Raw genomic sequence first — 18,381 nt, 5'->3', positions numbered from 1 at the left:
ATCGGTGGGGAGGTTGTTTGTGATTTCAGAGTTTCCTCGGACATATCGCCTGAAGCTGGCGTGTGACGATTACGATTGCACGAAAGATATGACGCAGCATGAATTTGCGACGGATATATATAAACATTAATATCTCTATCAAACGGACGTTTCTGGCTGGATCACGAAGCAAATCATCATGCATAAATATCAATCATGCATTCATTCAGTCTTGCGTATCCTAAACCTTTGCTCCCGACCAGTGCTCCCTGCTTTGTCATCGTGACACCATGAATTCTTCTATAGACCAGACCACCAGAATGTCTCGCCGACCTTGAAGCTGCCCTTAAGGGCCTTGTCCGTAATGACACTGCTGTCACTGACAATGACCTCGTACTCACCCTCCTCGGCGCACCACTGGTGCCGCTCCTCGTCAAAGTAGCTGGCGGCGTACTTGGTCTCAATGTCGACCGTGACCTGTTTGCTCTCGCCAGGCGCAAGCGACACCTTGGCAAAGCCCTTGAGCTCCTTGAGCGGGCGGTTGATCTTTGCCTTTTGCTTGGGTGCAACGTAGACCTGGACGACGTCGGCGCCGGCCACCTTGCCCGTGTTCTTGACCGTCACGTCCACGGCGATCTTGCCTTCGGCCTCGCGGACCTTGAGGTCCCCGAAGCCAAAGGTCGTGTACGACAGGCCGTGGCCAAAGGGGAAGAGCACGGGGCGGTCGAGGAACTCGTAGTAGCGGTAGCCAATGTAGACATCCTCGCCGTACAGCGTGCGGCTGGCCTCAGCACGGTAGTTGAGGTAGGCCGGGTTATCCTGGACGCGCTCGGGGAAGCTGAGGGAGAGCTTGGCCGAGGGGTTGACGTCGCCAAAGAGCACGTCGGCGATGGCGTTGCCTGTCTCGTTGCCGCCGTACCACGCTTGGACGAGGGCCTTGACGTCCTTGACCCACGGCATGCGCACCGGGGTGCCGGACTGGTTGACAACGACCGTGTTGGGGTTCGCCTGGGCGACGGCGGAGATGAGCTTGTTGAGGTAGCCCGGCAGGTCCATGTCGGCACGGTCGTTGCCCTCCGTCTCCCAGTCGGCGTTGAGGCCGGAGCAGATGATGACCTGGTCAGCGTCCTTGGCGAGGGCGGCGGCCTTTTCAATCTCGGCCTTGTCGTCAATGACCTTGCATCCTCCCATGCGGAGGGCACCGCTGCCAAAGACGACGTTGTCGCCCTGCAGCTTTGACGACGGGGCCGAGCCGAACTCGACCTTGAAGGTGTACTTTTGGCCCTTCTTGAGCTCGACGCGGCCCTTTTCCTCAACAGTAGCGGCGCCGAAGAAGGCATCGCCCTGGCGCTGCTTGGTGGAGTTGTCAATGACGAGCTTGTCATTGACAAAGAGGTTGGCCGTGCCGCAGACGATGAGGCCAAGCTCGTAGGTGCAGTCCTCCTCAGCGATAAAGGAGCCCTCAAAGTCGGCGTACCAGAGGTCGCCCTTGAGCTTGGGGTTGTAGTAGTCGACGAGGAGCAGCTCCGTCTTGGTGAGGACAAGCTCGTCAATGGCCTCGCGGCTGTGGTCTGTTGGGGGCTCGTTGTAGGCGCGCATAGTCATGCCGGGCTTGCCGTCAACTGATGTGCACACGTTACCGAGGAGGGGCAGGAGCTTGTGGGAGTAGGCGCCCTCTGTGTACTCTGGGGGCGAGATGAGCTTCTTGCTGATACCGTCAAAGGGGGTGACGGAGTAGTAGGCAGCCAAAGAGGCGGAACCACCTCCGTGGTAGGTGGCGATCTTGGCGTTGGGGCCAATGACAACTGTCTGCGAGTCTCAAAGTCAGTGTGTGTACTCTCGTGAAAGAAGTGTCTACTATTGATCATGCTCACCTTCTTGTCCTTCTTCAGGGGAAGCACGTTGTCATCGTTCTTGAGCAGAACGATACTCTCACCACCAATGCGCCTCAACAACTCGGCGGTCTCTGGGGTGTCGCCCGTCTTCTCAGGGGCACCCTCGGGAATGCCAGTCGCTACAGCTTTCTTGATGAACTTGAGCATAGCGCGAGCTCTCTCGTCGAGAATGTGCTGGCGGACCTTATCCGTCGATACATTGAACTTGAGAGGCTCTCCGCGGAAGCGAGGAGGTCCAGGCATCTCAAGATCGAGACCGGCATTGGCCGCTTCCGTGGTGCTGTAGGTTCCGTACCAATCGCTCATGATCATACCGTCCCAGCCCCACTCCTTACGAACCAGCTTCTCCAGCAGATCGTGGTTCTCACTGCAGAATGTGCCGTTGACTCCATTGTAGGCTGTCATGAGGGCACCCGGTGAGGCATCACGGAAGGTAAGCTGGAAAGGAAGCGCGTAAATCTCGCGAAGGGCGCGCTCCGTTACGATGCTCTGGACGGCGTTGCGCCTGTGCTCCTGGTCGTTACACACGAAGTGCTTGGGCGTCGCCTGGATGCCAGTGCTCTCGATACCTCTCACAATAGCGGCGGAGCCGAGGCCAGCCAGGACAGGGTCTTCACCGATGGACTCGAATCCTCGGCCACCGAGAGGGGACCGTTGCATATTGATGGTAGGTCCCAAAATGCAGTGAGCTCCCTTGAGTTTGGCCTCCTCTCCCATCTTCCTGCCGGCCTCCTCGAGGAGCTCGGTGTTGAAGGTGGCACCGAGGGCTGTTCCACAAGGGAAGCAAGCTGCCTTGATACCATTGAAGAATTTGGTGCCGCGTACGCCATTGGGTCCGTCGGAGAGTCTGATGGAGGGTATGTTGTGCTTAGGCAGAGCCTTGGTGTGCCAGAAGTCGATACCTGGGGAGAATCGAATGTTAGCTTGTCATTGGATCTCATTGGGAGCTGTGGTAAAGATTTCGCAATTGGGGTGAAGAGTGACCCCGTAAGAGAGACGGGAGCAGTCTTACCGGCGAGGAGGTCGACCTTCTCAGAGACGGTGAGCTTCTTGAGCACGTCTTCAACGTCAAAGTCGGCCATTGTGAGCTCGAGAAGCGTTGGACAGTAAGAATGGATGGGGGTATCTTTAGAGCGACTACAATTCTACGACAAGCCGGGTTCAAACTTGGACAGGGAGTAAAGAGGAACAGATAAGAAAAGTTGGGGATAGGGAGCGCCGAGAAGCAAGATCAAGAGGAGGGAGGACTGGAACATCTTCATAGCAGGATCGCGGTGTTAAATAGAAGATTGACGAGCTTGTGGACAACGGGACAACTCCGGACGACGCGGGACTGGATTCCCTCTTCTTACTTGGCTTCAAGTTACATTAGCTCGGGAAGAGAGGTCAGCAACCCACTCTAAGGTCCCGCGTGTTTCTGGGTGACGAGCTAGGTAGATGGAGGAAGATAGACCGATGCCGGGAAGACGGCGGGGGAAACGGCAAGCAAGCAAGCAATCAGAAGGCCATGTTTGCATGCAGTATCCATTAGCAACCAGGTTAGCAGCGGCTGTTTCTCTGTCTCTCCCGTCATGCTGCTATGCGCCCCTCCATGCATTTCAGCCGGGGAGAAGAAAGGTGGAGAGCTTTTTCTCCCAGTTACCAATCCGCAGAATGAAGTAACGAATGCCCAGAGATGTCAGAAACCTGAGACCTTGAAAGACGCGGTCAGGTGCGTCAATGGCGACCGCCCGTCCGGTCGGTAGCGCATCCCTACCCCACGTTATCGCGTTGTGGGAGCTTCTTGCCCCTCATTCACCGGGAGAAGCTCGGGTGGCTTTCCTCTCTTAGCGTCATTTCTCCATCTTGGTGCCCACCCATCAGCTCTGGATTGGCTCGTTGGCATTGGAGGCGAAGCTGAACATCGTCCCGAAATCCCGTCAGACAACTTTGGCGCGGAGATGGCGTCCAGGTGTGTCAGTTTTGCCGGAGACTGGCCGGTCTTTTGGCGATATTATCGCGGGGTTCTGCCGTGCTACTAAACAGTGCAAACTTCACATCGCAGACAGTGACAGCTTCTTCTGTCAACTGAAAAACGATGCATCGCATCGGGCCCGGCTAAGGGAAGCGGATCCAGCCATTCATGACTCAATGCCGATACTCCCCGGGCCGCAGATATGCCACGTCTAGGTGAATGCAAGCTCACAAGGCCTCATCTGTAGGTTTCATGTTAGTGCCACAGTCCCGCCATCGGGTAACTGGGTATTTGCTTGTGAGATGGAGGCTGATGATCGTGGCACACAGGGCACAGTGGGAGGATGGTGTATGCCGTCTTCGCAGCAACGGAGACCGGAAACCCGGGTTACCTCTACTCTGACTGGACTTGAAAGACTCTTGGAGTTGCACATATCTGCAAAAGAAACCACATTTGTCATCTCTTTGCCTTTCTGGTCGCCGAGCTGCCGTGTTCCCGCGCGTGACAGCCGATCCAGGGGAACCACGGGATCGCTGAATCGGCAGCATGCCCCACATTTGCCTGATTCTGATGAAAATACGGCCCGGACATCTGTGCTGTATCGTCGGGATGGGACTCCATTACTTTTATACCCCGAAGAGCCGGTCTACGGAGTCGCGCCGTAGTTTAAAGGTCATATTAACGGGCCGAGTCACCACATCCGACCAAGTTGCTCTGGCGCCACGGCCCTGCCCTGATGATCATCAAGCGGGTGACCATTTCCCCTAGCTTCCCTAGACGTCTATCGTCATCGGCAAGCTCCGCTATATCTCCATACCACAATGCCGAATCTTTCCCGAGTATCCATCATCTCCATCTCGGTGAGCGGCTGTAAACTGGGCATAACATGAAATAGCTAGCCGAAAACAAGGATCCAACGACCATCCGCCTCATTCCCGAGTCTGCCAAGTGGGCGACAATGATCTGCCGCTCAGCACTCTTTCTACCACTACTTTTATCACTACTTCTCCCACTTTCACTATCACTCCTCTTTTCGGCCACTTCTTTCGGTCTGCTCTCTATATAGTATACCTCAGTCACACTAACAAGGCTGTGAGAAGGATAGGGATTATGCTGGCGCCCATGTAGGGGCCTCTCTCTTGCCGAGATAGCAGCGTGAGGCCATGCAGTCACCCGCTCATCCGGCTTGGTACCTGAGCCGGGGTGGTCCGAATATACCATAAACTCGCGTATGACAATCCACTACGGTGGCTGATTCGTTCCTTTTCTGGAAATGTCCATGTCCACAATCATGTCTCCTCATCAAGATCCACCTCGGAAGGCGGGAGTGCGGGAACGGACCACATGCTCGCAAGATGGGGTCTTCTCGGCAGCCGTGACATCTTGTCGGTTGCTCATTTATCGAGACCCGGGGCATGGAGTGTACGGATACTATTCCCAGATTCACTCCCCCTGGTGGATGATTGACTCGCTTATACCCGTAAGGCGGGAAGGAAGGGAGATCTCCTCTGCCGCTGTACGTTGTACGCAGCACGGGTTTACGGATATAGGCCAGACCACTACGTTGCGTAGACAGAATGTCCCGATACTTGAGACAACCATCACAACTCACATGCTCCATCGATCTCTCCCTGCTTTCGTGATGGTTCCTGACGATCACCATTGGTTCCGAGGCATACCTCCCACGTTGCCGGGACACACATGTGAGGGCGATCCATGCATGTTCATCTACAACACACATACCTTAGGCATGCTACAACCATCTGCGGTTCCTACCTGTAGCTGGAGAGACATTGGAGAGACATGAGCGGTACCGACAATCTGGATGTCAGCCTGGATTCCCGACAGGGACTTCCATCTGACATGGGGCAGTTTCTACCAAGCAAGTGGGCCGGAACAGCGGTTAGCTGATCAATGTCGTTAACTTCCACCGTTGGCAAGAATCACCCAGAAGATGTCGAGCTTCTGCCTCTTTACTCCTGAGATGAAGTATCTCTTGGCATGAATCCTTTCATATGCCAACCTCGCTGCGTAGCAACTGCCCTGGTCACGCCCAAAACCCGACCAAAGACGTGACCAATTTCTTAAGCTTCGGAAGCAAGAAGATGATGATATATTGGCGATGGGAAATTTCTGACGCTTGTGTCGGCGAAGAATCACGGCCACTAAAGCCCAACTTGAAGGTATCTTGATGCCTACAGAAAGTCAAACGCCTTTTACGCTACGATTCTAAGATGAGCAGAATGGCTCAATTCAAGCTTTGCCCTCACTCTTCATTTTCTTTCGCAAGGTTCGAGAGAACATCCAGCTGAACCACGATCACAAACACAGCGCGCCCGTCGTACGGTTACTATGGAGAGTCCATTTTCCTGACAAACAATGTCACGGGCATTCCGAGATTACTCCTTCCAGGATTGCTGCATACGATGTTTCTCTCGAGATCATACCAGACAACTCGCTCTCAAGGGTGAAATCACACACCCGAAATACCAGAGTCAATCATCTCGCGGCTTCTAGCTACCTCTTGACAACACTCGCATGAGGGGAGGATTGCCATGCTGACGGCGGGCACGCTCTAACAGCCACGAACCAATTCTTGTGAAGCCCCCCCGGACAGTTGGAGGCAGTCAGCTGAACCCCATACCTTCCTCTCTCTCCCCCTAGCTGCGTCAAAGAGGCTGGCTGATTAGCCTGATCTTCGTTTCTGGGAGATCATGATACACCACAGGGGGGGTTGAAAGGGGGTACAGTCAACCAACCCCATGCTCAATTAGCATCACATTGCCTGGACGCAGTGCGCCACCGGCTGGATGACTGCATACTCTGTACGCGACAGTTTCTCGGAAGCACATTCACATAGTCCTGGATGTCGTTTGGCGACGGTTCAAGAAAGGGGGTTCATGTACAGTGTGCCAATAAAGGCAGTGAGAAGTACCCCAAGAAGTAGGATCACCCTACGCGCAACGGTTCCCGTTTACTTTCTTGGACAGAGTGGACTTGGTTAATTGTAAGGGTGTACATACTGAGAGGCTCGTCGACGATGCTCCATGGAGAATGATGCATGGGCCTTTGATGGCGCACATAATTGAATAGAAGCACTATCTTGCAGTTCCCCCTTTCATATCGTTTCCTCTCACTTCTTCATCAAGACGTACGGCCCCGCAGATGAAAAGCGTGTCATGGTCTACAGTCAAACTCTAGATCACGATGAGACTGGATTCGATCACGATGTCCGTAGCCATGTTCTGTCACGGCAGGGGATATCTACAGATTACAGACAACAGCCCCATAGCCTGATCATACGATTTCGTTCTTTGCTGAAGGTCAAGACTAGCCCAACGATGCAAAAAAAATTTTTTTTTTTTTTTTTAACAAAAAAACATGTTTCAAGCCCTTTGCACTTCGTCCAGCCCCTCCCCAAGACCACGGGGAAACGATGCCATCATCCCCTTTCCCACCAGCCGCGCGGGGCATTGTTGGGGAGGATCGGAACACAAGTCCGATGCGGATCTAGTTCATCAAGGGAAAAGAAAGGAGGTCGGGCGCTCCGACAAGGGCGTGTTTCTTCTATTCCGCTGTACTACTACTACTATCACGCCCGGCGGAACGAGGAGCCGCAACGGCGGCCCCATTCATCTTCATTACGAACAAAACGCCATTGCCATGCTAACTATTCCGGCCACAACATGTCCATTCGGCGTAGAGCCGTTTTGGCTAGTATCGGATTTCCACTCCTTCTGTCTTTTTCCATGACCAAGAATTTTTTGCTACAGAAGTGGCGCCAGTACGTTCAAAGGATGGCCCGAGGAGGGCTGATAGGCGTGAATGGGAAGGGGGCGGGGAGTGAGGAACCTCCGTTGATGTTACGGATGGGTAAATGCTGGCCCGGGCAGATGACCGAAGTGGAGGCAGCAACGAACCGGAAGGGGACAATGCCGAGTGGTGTGGGCTGTAAAGCCTGTTGGTGTTGGGGAGGGGGCTTTGTGGGTGGGCGTCGTTTCCCGACCGCCGAAAAGTACGGTGCGGCAAGAGCGGCGGTGACTCGTATCCCCCGGTGTCTGCAACTGCAAGCCCGCTTACACTACGGAGTAACTACCTACGCTCTCAACAAGGAAGGGAGGGGAGAGGGGACGGGAAGGGAAGGATGGGATACCAGATCATGGATGGGATTGGAAGGCAGGGGGATGAGAGTGCGGAACCGCAAGCCGGGAAAGTTGTCGATGTGATACGCAAAAAAAAGAGACGGTAAGTTGCCAATTGACCAATTACTTAGAAGCGATTGCATATGGTGTTGTTTTTCTGTTTTCCGCTTCCAAGTCTCAAAGTCCCATACCCCTAGTCTCCCACACTTCACGTACGCATACGCATACCACATACGCACATGCGCAATATGCCACACGCAGGGCATCATGGGCAAAGTGTAGAGACCGGGCAATCACGCAATGTACCGATACTTTAGCACGGCTTTCCGAAGCTTTTTTTCTGCTTTGTCCCTTCTTTTCTGGAAGTCCTTCTAGAAGGGTGTGTAGAAGCCACACTAGGCCAGACAAAGTAAAGCCCGTCTTACAGCTTACAGGGCGCCATCTCGATCTAACAATACACCCGGCCGAGTTCTATGGTTCTTCAATGGGAGGCCGCAGGATTGCGTAGCAGCAGAGAAGGGGGACCGGCGCAGCACTAGCCGCTGCCGTATACCCACTCCCCGTACGGATACATCGCCATCGCCATCGGAGACGCGGGCGACGGCCGGGCGTTGAGACGGGACGCAAGCTTGTAAGTAGCGAAGTAGGTAGACTATCCGTACCTTAGGGTGGTTTGGAATCCATATGGGCATGGCACACAGGTACACTTGGGTTCCCCCCATCCATCTCGCCCGTGTCCGCCAACGGGAAACAAATAGGGTCCGCGGACGTCCAGGAGAGAGCGGTGTATCACACATCGCAGGTACTGGTAGCCAAGCACACCAAGGCACATCATTGCTTTTCCCCTATGTTGTGACACACGGGTCTTGCCTTGCCTTGGACCGGGCTGGGCTGGGACTTGTCTCTGACTCCCCGGTGGGGGTGGTGACAACTTTGGTGAGTTTTGGTTTGCGAAAGACGAACAGACCCCGAACTTGGAGCGACGGCGTGAAAGTGTAAATTCCTTCTTCGTCTTCTTCGAAGCTTCCAAAATGCTTCCATAGGTGCTTCGACAGCCACCCACATCACACCTACAGTCTCACAGTCTCATCTTGCTCTCTTCTTCGGATGCACAAGAATGGAAACACGACGCCACGTCGCATAGAATGCCCGCAACAGCAGTTCCAAGCGCCACGGAGCGGAGGGGGAACCTTAGGGTTGCCACGTTTCCCTCCCATCTCTGCACACCATCTCCGTGGCGTCGGATGGGTTGCGCAGCACAAGCACATGGCAGAGATGCCATGGCGAAAGGTAACTTTGATGACGATAATGGTACGTGGTGATGGCGTCGGATGGCGGCGACGGCGGCGGGATGGGTGTTGGCTGTACATAGCAGCTGAGTGGCTGCAGCCGACTGTACCTACACTCTTAGTACTTGCAGCGTGACATTAACTTGCGCTGGTTCATGAATCAAGCAGAGACCTGCTTCGTCTCGCCTTTCCAGAACAACTCTGTTGCTGAACTTTGGAAGCGGTGTACAACGTGCATCGTGCGGCTTGCGGCTTGCCATGTGCATGAGGTAGCACTGACCACGACCACAGCGAAAGCCGTCGAGGCGATCAACGTTTGCCTGCCCGAAGAAACGAGCCGCCAAAACACGAACCAAACTTAGGCAACTTAGCATGGCCGCGGAAGGGGGGTAAGGGGGCTATAACGGCTCATTAGATACCCTCCTTGTTCATCTTGCCAGTATTAGCCTTCTGCACGAAAGCAGGCGAGGCGTGCGAAGAGTCGAGATCATAACGCGTGGCAGCGTGGTAGGGCTCCAGATAGGCTTTTCCCCATGACATGAGACGTGCATTGCAGCCACGTGTCGCGGGCAGCGCTATCTGTCAAAAAAATAAAAAAAAGCTGTACATTTGAGGCCATCACACGAACCCGAGCCGCCTGTCTCAGATGTTTCCATGCATCAGATTCTGCACGGGGCTGACTCGCAGGGAGGGACCATTCGTGTCTTTCTGCTTCGCTATGTGTGTGAGTGAGCGTGTATGTATATCCGTGTATGCATGTGTGTACACCACAAGATGTGTGAGTGGTGTTGCGCGCATGAACCAAGCAGTCGAGTACGGGCGCTCACACCGATGCCATCCAAGATTTCTCGGTGATATCTTGGGCTTGTAGAAAGTGATCGCGGCGGTAAGAAGGAATTGGGTCGGAGTACGGATACTAGTGCCTATGGTTCCGTCGTCGTATCGTCTTGCAGCATCAACGATGCTGGCACGTAGTATACTACTGTATGGTGAGCGTAGTCGGGCATCAAGGCGCTTCGTGTAGTGCTGCAACACAACCATCACACCTTGCCTGTTGCTAAGCCAGCACGTGGACTGCAGCGGAGCCTCCAAACCGCATGAAGATGACCATGGGTTGACCCTTTCAGGCCTCAGCCATGGACCCGTGTTGGGACGGACGGATGGTCGCGAGGGGACTTCTGTAGACTGCAATTGCGCTCTGACCAGCCAGAGTACAGAGCAGATGGTCTTGTGAAGCACCGGAGAAACGAACAAGGGGAGAGAGGAGCATGGCGTCTCACGGGCTGCTTGCGAGATTGAGGGTGAGGCATGACCGCTGCGGTTGTCGCTGATGGTTTCGATTGGCAGATGGCGCTTTGGTTAAGCTTCCATAAATGGTCCAATTTGATTCGGGGTTGAGGACCGTGTGGCTAGGACGGGCAAGTTTCGGGGGCTTTCTTTACACAGCATCCCTATGCGATTCTTTTCCCTCTGGGGGGTGAGTGACTGTGGTGGTTGGTGGTGGTGATGGTAGTAGTGGTAAGGGGCGGACTTGTCGAGCATGGTGAACGGGTGGTTGGCTAGCTGCTTCCGTAGCAAAACCGTCGAACAGAGCCGGAGATGGCGCTAGGATGGAGGGAAGAAGTCGGGCGAATGGTTTGGAGTGAAAGGAAGGTGAGTGTTGGGTACAGAACGGACTACCTCAAGGTGAGGAGAGGTGAGGTGAAGGAGCGGGGCAGGGGAAGGGGAAGCGCGGCAAGGTGAGCACCTCACCTTAACGCAGTATGGGAGGTGTACGTACTGCGTATGGAGTATTGGTACGAATAGCTTAAAGTACCTAAGGTAGGTAGGCGCGGTCCCCTGGGAGCGCGACGATGGGAAGGCACGAAGGAAAAGATGATGGAGGGGTCGGGCAAGGAGTGGGGGCTTGGATAGTCGACGCTAAAACGGTCCGTATTAGGTAAAGCTGTTCGAGCGAGGTAAGGTACTTTGTGCTGTAATTGCGTAAGGTGAGGCAACTACGATGTATCCGCACCTTAGGGTATCGTGCCTGCCTAGTAGCTAAGGCAGGCAAGGCCCGGCAGAGAAAAGAGAACGAAGTTACGAATAATTGAGCGTTGGTAGGCTGTAGCACGTGTTGACGGTGGCTAGGTAGGGATCCGGCGAGGCGGCCGGCAAGAGATCAAACGGTGATAGGATGAGGCGCTCCGACGAAACGTTCCCCGTTCACGCCCATACGTACCTCAGTCTCCACCACTGGCGCCCACGCCGCCCGTCCGTCCACACGGCCGCAGCAGCATTAGCACCGTGACCGTGACCGTAGAGTGACCGTAGCCGTGGCCGTGACCGTGACCGCGGCCAGGGTCAGAGGGAAAACAGACCCCGAGCACGACCGATGGGAAGTTGCGATTGGCCTTGGCATATAATGTACGGAGTATGCCCTTTGGTCCTTGGGGCCCTGGAGGCCGCTACTGAGTGGTAGGTATAGTGTTCAACGACGTAGTATCCAAGGGACTACCTTAGTTGCCCTGGCATAGACTCATGGAAAGGTTGATGCTTTGACGTTTGCTCCCCCTTTTCCTTTCTTTTCTTTATTTAAACTTTGAGCAGAGATGTAGTGATAGTGTAAATGGGACGGATGCCAAGACAAGTCAACCTCTCTCCCCAGGTGGACTGGACTGGGGCACTTGCTAAAGAACGGATGCGTAACCGGAGTACTTAGTGCACAACACGGGACGGGAAAGGCGGGAGAATCGCAGCGAGGAATGACCCGGGTTCGCATCAGGTGGAAGGCGAAGCTTCCGTCCCTGGAAACTCGGGAGTCGCAGTGGGAAGCTCTGCCTTGAGCTGACTGGCCCAGTGGTTGCACAAAAGTGAGTTGACATGAGGTAATGTGAGCTGATTTGGGAGCTCACGCACAGGGAGTATCCAGGCCGGAAGATTGCTGAAGAAGACGGAGAAATGAAGACTTGTCCCAGGGTTACGGGCAGGCAATGGAACGGGAGCAAGGCAGTGCCGGTAAACCGTAAAGAGGCAAGGCGGGGGTATTGAAGGAAAGGCAATGTAGGACAGGCATGACCGTGGATGGGAATCCGTAGGGCAGGGCGTAGCGCATTTGCGGGCGAGCATGGCAGCAACATCCGTCTTCTTGTCCGATACAACATCAAACGAGACCGCGAGGGATAGCACCTTGTAATCATTTGATATGTAAAAAGCGCCTTTGAGAGTGCGAACTGAATACCAAAACTGACCGTTGAGGATACTGCCTTGCGTTAGTATGATAGACACCGCAGATTGGCAACCGGAAGGTGACCGGGCAGACACCGAAGAAGATGGCAAGGGAAAGCTGGAGCCGGCCTCTTCCCAGCTCCGTTCAGATGGGGAACTGGGGAGCCGGGTTCAAGCGGAACATGTGGGCTCGAATTGGACCTTCCCATGCTTGCCAAGTATTCGTGGTAGTACTACGGATAGGAAGTGGAAGTCTCACGTATTCATGGAAGAGTAGCAAGTATCAATGTGCGTCTCTGCGGTGTATCTACAAAATTACCTCTTCCCTAGTCTAGATCACGACGATGAGATGAGCAGCATATTAGCAGGAGCGATCCGGTGAATGACCATGGCTGGGCAGGTAACATGTGTTGTACCCGTACCCCCAGGTCCCCCAGTTTGTTTGCTTTGCGAGAATGAGATGGTGGCATGGCTTCTGCTCTTTGACACACAGACAAATTGCAAAGAAGGTATCCATGTTGCGGCAAGGGCACTTGGGATGGATACGGGAGATTCTTCTCCCCACCTGCACGACGGTGGGAGGTGAGATGGTGGGCATTTACTTTTCTGAGAATCTCATGTTTGGTAATGAGAGATGAGCTACTTTGAAAGAGTGGTGCCTCGTACCGGGGTCATTTTGACGAATCGATGTTGAAGAAGCATGCTGCATGCCGAAACTTGAGTCTAGATGGCTGTATCGCAAAGCAAAAGGGAGGGCGTGCCAAAGAGGTCCTCGCATCGCATCGCTGTCTCATAGACTTGAAAAGACGCAGAGAGAAAATACCGCACTCTGGATGTGTTTGAGACCAGGGTAAAGTGTCTATCGTTTAACGTATCGAACAGCAGTAACAGCAATGGGCACGGTTCCAGTTTCCGAAAACGCACTACGTATACTTTGTACATATGAGCAGCAAGCTGTACCTTAACGTCAAGGACCTCTGCAGTACAGGTATCCGTAGATAAATTGAAGGTTGAGTTTGATGTCACTTCCCTGCAAATCCATACCAGCTATTTCAGAAAGAGGCTCTCCAATGAGAGTAATGGCGCAGTCCACTTTGTATGCCATGCCATGCCAAGGAAGTCCAATCAAGACGGAATGCACTTGCATTTGCATCAGCAATGTCATTTCCCGCAAGTACATACAGATACAGGAAGTGGGATTTTACCGTGGTTGAGTATCCGTAAGATAGGTACTTGGCCACTTACTCATCTACGATGTGATGCTGCGCTGCGCTGCGGGGTGAAGTCAGTCAAGAAGTTAACCAGTCAGTCGTTCAGCTTGGATAGACAGCCCAGGCCTGGCCACGGCATTTCGTAAAGTGTTCAACGAATCCATGACTACATGAGTGTCTGCAGGCGCATTGTGCATTTCTGTTGTTCTTGCACGGCTGAGAGGTCTGACTGGATGTTTAGGTTGCCAGCAAGTGGCTCAGAATTGAGCGTGTCCCGTGAAAAGGCAAAGTCCACCAAACCCTCAACCCTCCTCTTTTCCTTAGCGTGAAGTGAGAGAGGTAGGTAGGTACCTTACCTCATTGCCATGGATCATGGAGCGCGGTTGGGTGGGTCACTCCGGCTTTCGCCTGGCAGCAGCAACAATCAGCTCTCGATGGCCCCACTTTCAACTGAAGTACCCTCGAGCTGCAGAGTACTTGTCTGGAGAGTTGTACCCCTTGGAAAAAGATACTTGGCCCCACTCGAGTCACTAGAAACACCCCTGCATGGCCAATGCAGCCCAATGAGGACTGGCGTGTCGAAATGGCGGGCTGATAGAAACCGTCAGCCAAGACCCTGCCTTGCCTGATCCCTGTCAGCATGTGGTGATCGACCGTGCAGGGACTCCAGGACAGGGGAGATCCCTCTTCTTTCCCTTTTCGAAGCTCTCCCAGAAAACGGCAGGATACCCACAAGATGGGGTCTCCATTTTCCAATGTCTTTCCTAGGACCCCTGTCGATTTGCCCGCTCGTGTGCCCCTCCCCCCTCCGCGTTCCCATCTGCAGGACTGCAATCCCCCTCCTCCTCCTTCCCTCCCACTGCCTACACTAATTACATCGTACCCCCCCGTTTTGGCCATGCGCGCCTGGCGATTGGAGTGAGCCCAATGCGCCCGTTCATGCTCCCACCTCCTCATACTCCAAGGTATCCTTCCATTTCTCCTCAAAGTCTGTGATCCGTGATCCGTGATTCCGTGCGTTAACACAGGGTAAGGGGGAATGGAAGGAAGCATAGAAAAGGAGAATGACAGAAGAGAGACAAGGGCAAGAAGGGGGGAAATAGAGAGGGAAACAGCGACGAATTGGCCTCCGACAGGCATACCATACATTGTCGTCAATGAGTATCATCCCGCTGGCATTTCTACCTTCGACTGTTGTCTTGTGTAAGGCAACTTCTTTCTGCCTTGTTTCAAGAGGGCCAAAAGAAAAAAAAAACACCCGGGCAACTCGAGTGTAGTTTTGCCCACTACTGCATTCACTTTCGCCCTCACAATGCCAAAAGACACTACAATCTCTGGAAGAAACTCATCACATCCAATGTACCTCGCCATACCCAAGTGTTTCTACGTGAGGTATGTACATACCGGAAGCTCGCTGCTTGAAGCTCCGCGTTGACTATCTATGCATGCGGACGTCACCTTAGTATCGTGTAGCTCATGGCGATCTTTTCGGCCCCTCTTCACTTCCCTCTACTCTACTCTTCCTTTCGGCATCCCGAAGTCACACGTGTCTCCCAGCTTTTCAAACTATGCCCAAAATGGGTCGTTTCCGAGCGTGCAGAGTGTTTGGATGACAACGGCTCGTTGTCACGCCGAGCCAACAACCTACAAGGACAGGGAATATCACTTTCAATCAACCTAGCCAGTCGCCGTCGACCCTTCAATTTTCATCTTCAAACCCTGAGGTATCCAAACATTGACATGCAAAAATCACACTAGAACCGTCACCCATACGTGAACCAACTATACATACCTAGACCAAAAAGCATGGGAAACCATAAATCCAAGTCACCTGGAATGGTCTGTCCCTTCATTGACTTGAGTCGTGACTCGGACCCTTTCCGTCCATGGTTGTGAAGCCATCCTGTCCCAAGCGACGAACGAGTGAGCTCTCATTTCAGCCCACCCTTCCTGTCAGCAACCTGCATATCATGTGATTGCCACGGTCTGACACCTTTTGTCAAACACGCTCCAGCCTCAACTTTGACAAGCTTCCATCAAGGGCTTTTCGAAGCTTCCAAAGAAGCCCGCCCTCCATTTCATGTTGTCTTGCCACAAACTAAACTCAACTACCGAACAAAATGTGGAATGAACCCTATCGTTGGACGACGGCCTGGCCGAGACTCGATATGGATAGTTCAGGCGAGACCGTCAACTCTGCTGTTCTCTGAGAAGTAGGAGAAACGAGACTTGAAGCCACATTCCGGTTCTAATACGCCCGGGCTGGACGAGGTGAGAATGAGCCAGAAGCAAAAGTGAGAACCAATGACACGGGCCCGGAGCATCCCATTGAACATGAATTGAAGGTGGACTGTGTGTGGGAGGAGGTTGGACGTTGCACGTTGCAGAATCCCCCCGAGCCCCGCCACTGCTTGTTTAGACGGCTTCGTTTCGCCAGTCTTGTTGCTTTTGTTATGATTGCCAAGTATCCGTAACGCCAAACCGAATACTCTCCATTTCCTCGATTACTTCGGGTGGATATCAAACCGCTTGGTTCGTTTCGTCTCCATGCAACCAACTGTGAGGCTGGTCATCCAGATAGCATGTAACTTAGCGTCTTGCCAATGTCCCGTGTAGGAATCTCTTAGACCGTGTCCTAGGCTTTAGATTACTGACGATTGAAGGTTTATCTATGGATAAGCCGTTCATAGCTTCCATTGAAGAAGTGAAAGCCGGGAACAGGCATGTTGGCCCGGGTCGGCATCGGAGCGGTCAAGGGAGGGGAGAAGTTGAGCAGGTGTGGGCGGATGGAAACCGAGGAAAGGTATCCGTGTGGATGACGGAAGGCGGGATTTGCAGAGGGCCCAGCAAGGTGCCAGGCCTTTTCTCTCCCTGGAGGAGGACGTACGGAGGACGTACGGATACGGATACATGCATTGGGCAGTGCGGATAGGTAAGGTAGGTAGCTTATCTTTGTTTTGTCCATCCCCTGAGCTTGAATTCTTTTTTGGTTTGAACTACCGCCGGAGGAGCCAGTGATGTGCTCCCAGGAACCGATCAAAGAGACGAGCGACGACCAGGTTATCAAAGACATGTTCGGGGTTGGCTGGGGCTCTTCGGGGCAATCGTACTGGAAATGGGATACAGCGCCGGGAATTGGCTGGACCCCCCACTCCCGTCGAGGCTCGGTCTCTGCGGTCCCCCTCGGTCTCTGGGTGGGTGCGAGCGGGAAAGTGTCAAAGCACCCTGTCACTGCCAGTGCTTTCCGCCCGTCATCGGGGGCACGGGGGGTCGGACTTGAGGTCCGTGGTTTTTCTTACCTAAGGCACTAATCACTGAGGTGCACGCACGTTCCTGCCTTACCTGGGGTTGAACGCTGAGAAGTGCCTTGGATTTCAGGTGTCAGGAAAGCACAGGAACGAGGATATGATACAGAGTACGTACCTTGTCTTTCACGGAACCGTACGGTCTTACCCCCTCATCCTCCCGACACACTGCCATTCCCGCCTGCCACCTACCGTATGGCACCACCAGCAACAGCGCCAACACCGGACGGGAGGGATCGCCTCACCTCTTGGAAAATTCCATCTTCGGCGCTAGAACAAATCTCCTGCATCGGTCCTGCACCGCTCCTGCAGCGTCTAAACAGGCCGCCGTCACGCTACAGCCTTCCTTGCTTTCTTCTAAGTTCCTATCGTACCTAGCGTAAGGTACTTTGGTCCAAGTATTTCTGCGCCACAGATCATCTACCGCGTAAGTACACTACGGAGTGCGCAATATCTTAGTACACTGCTGCGTACACCAGAAACACATACCTCCTCCGTACGGCATTATGATTGGCATCTTTCAACTGCATCTTAGGTTCGAGAAATGTTGGTTCCATACCATCTTGATACACCATCCATATGCCGTCTTTCATCTCGCTCCTCGCCGTCGATATGCATAGAGTTGAGTGCAAGGGCGAGGGTGAGCAGCAATTCTCCGCCTTTCCGCTTCACTTCACTCGAATCCCTCGATCCTAAGAAAGGAGCACCATGGCACCACACGGAGGACATATCCGTGCTTCACACAGCCCAACACACAACACCAGGATCGAGCAGACGGATAAGGCGCATCAAGGGACAGCATACAGTCCGTGCTTCTTCTTCTATTCCTCGCCCACTCCGTCAGCCTTGAACCGCCCTCTTCCAGCTCCAGCGAGCAAGCATCTTTCATTACCCCCGCCCCAATCCTCTCCGATCCAGCCCGGCTTAACTTCGCACTTGACCGACGATGAGCCAGGGCAAGGCGTCTTGGAGATGTTCTACACAGCAGCTTAGCGTCGAGAAAAAAAGGAGCCCTCTGCAGAGTGCTTTGCCTTACAAGGCCGCTACCCTCATTCAAGGGGGATGGAAATCCGTTACAGACGCCTGCGAGCGCACACGAAACCCTGCTGTCTGCTCGAGCCCCCCCGGTAAACTCAATGCCAATTCCAAAAGCCTCGACAAGGCCGTTTTATACCACATGCGGAAAGATGGTGCTTGGCACGGTAAGGTACGGGTAAGGAGACTTAACCGGCCGGTAGGTTAGGTTTTACGCCTAGGTAGAGTGGGCAGACCTGAGCCAGACTCAGACCGACCCGAACCAGAACCAGAACCAGGACAGAGGAACCCTCAACCCAAAGCTGAGTGGTGTGTGTGGAGCCTTGATCCTCGACCACTGGCAGTTGCTCGGCACTTTCCGGCC

At 53.7% G+C, this 18,381-nt stretch overlaps 2 protein-coding genes across 2 annotated transcripts; one reads left to right on the top strand and one right to left on the bottom strand.

Annotated features, from left to right (window-relative positions):
* Window positions 1-279: 279 nt before the first annotated feature.
* Window positions 280-2,956, bottom strand: BDZ83DRAFT_588233 (glycosyl hydrolase family 3 N terminal domain-containing protein; the record flags this gene model as incomplete). Its single annotated transcript, XM_060506115.1, has 3 exons — window positions 280-1,788; window positions 1,854-2,776; window positions 2,887-2,956. 3 exons carry the CDS (start codon window positions 2,954-2,956, stop codon window positions 280-282), a joined length of 2,502 nt encoding a protein of 833 aa, XP_060360212.1.
* Window positions 2,957-7,238: 4,282 nt separating this feature from the next.
* Window positions 7,239-8,163, top strand: BDZ83DRAFT_635920 (uncharacterized protein). The gene has a single exon (XM_060509216.1). The coding sequence runs from the start codon at window positions 7,515-7,517 to the stop codon at window positions 8,052-8,054; it is 540 nt and encodes a 179-aa protein (XP_060360211.1). The 5' UTR covers window positions 7,239-7,514; the 3' UTR covers window positions 8,055-8,163.
* Window positions 8,164-18,381: the final 10,218 nt, after the last annotated feature.

Source organism: Colletotrichum acutatum (assembly GCF_030867785.1).
Source record: "Colletotrichum acutatum strain CBS 112980 chromosome Unknown BDZ83scaffold_124, whole genome shotgun sequence".
Lineage (NCBI taxonomy): Eukaryota > Fungi > Ascomycota > Sordariomycetes > Glomerellales > Glomerellaceae > Colletotrichum > Colletotrichum acutatum.
Note: the sequence above shows the minus strand (reverse complement) of the source record. Positions and strands in the feature narration are given on the sequence as shown.

Bases quoted from the DNA above. Each gene is read 5' to 3' on its own strand.
- BDZ83DRAFT_635920 (XM_060509216.1), top strand. From the start codon at position 7,515: ATGTCCATTCGGCGTAGAGCCGTTTTGGCTAGTATCGGATTTCCACTC.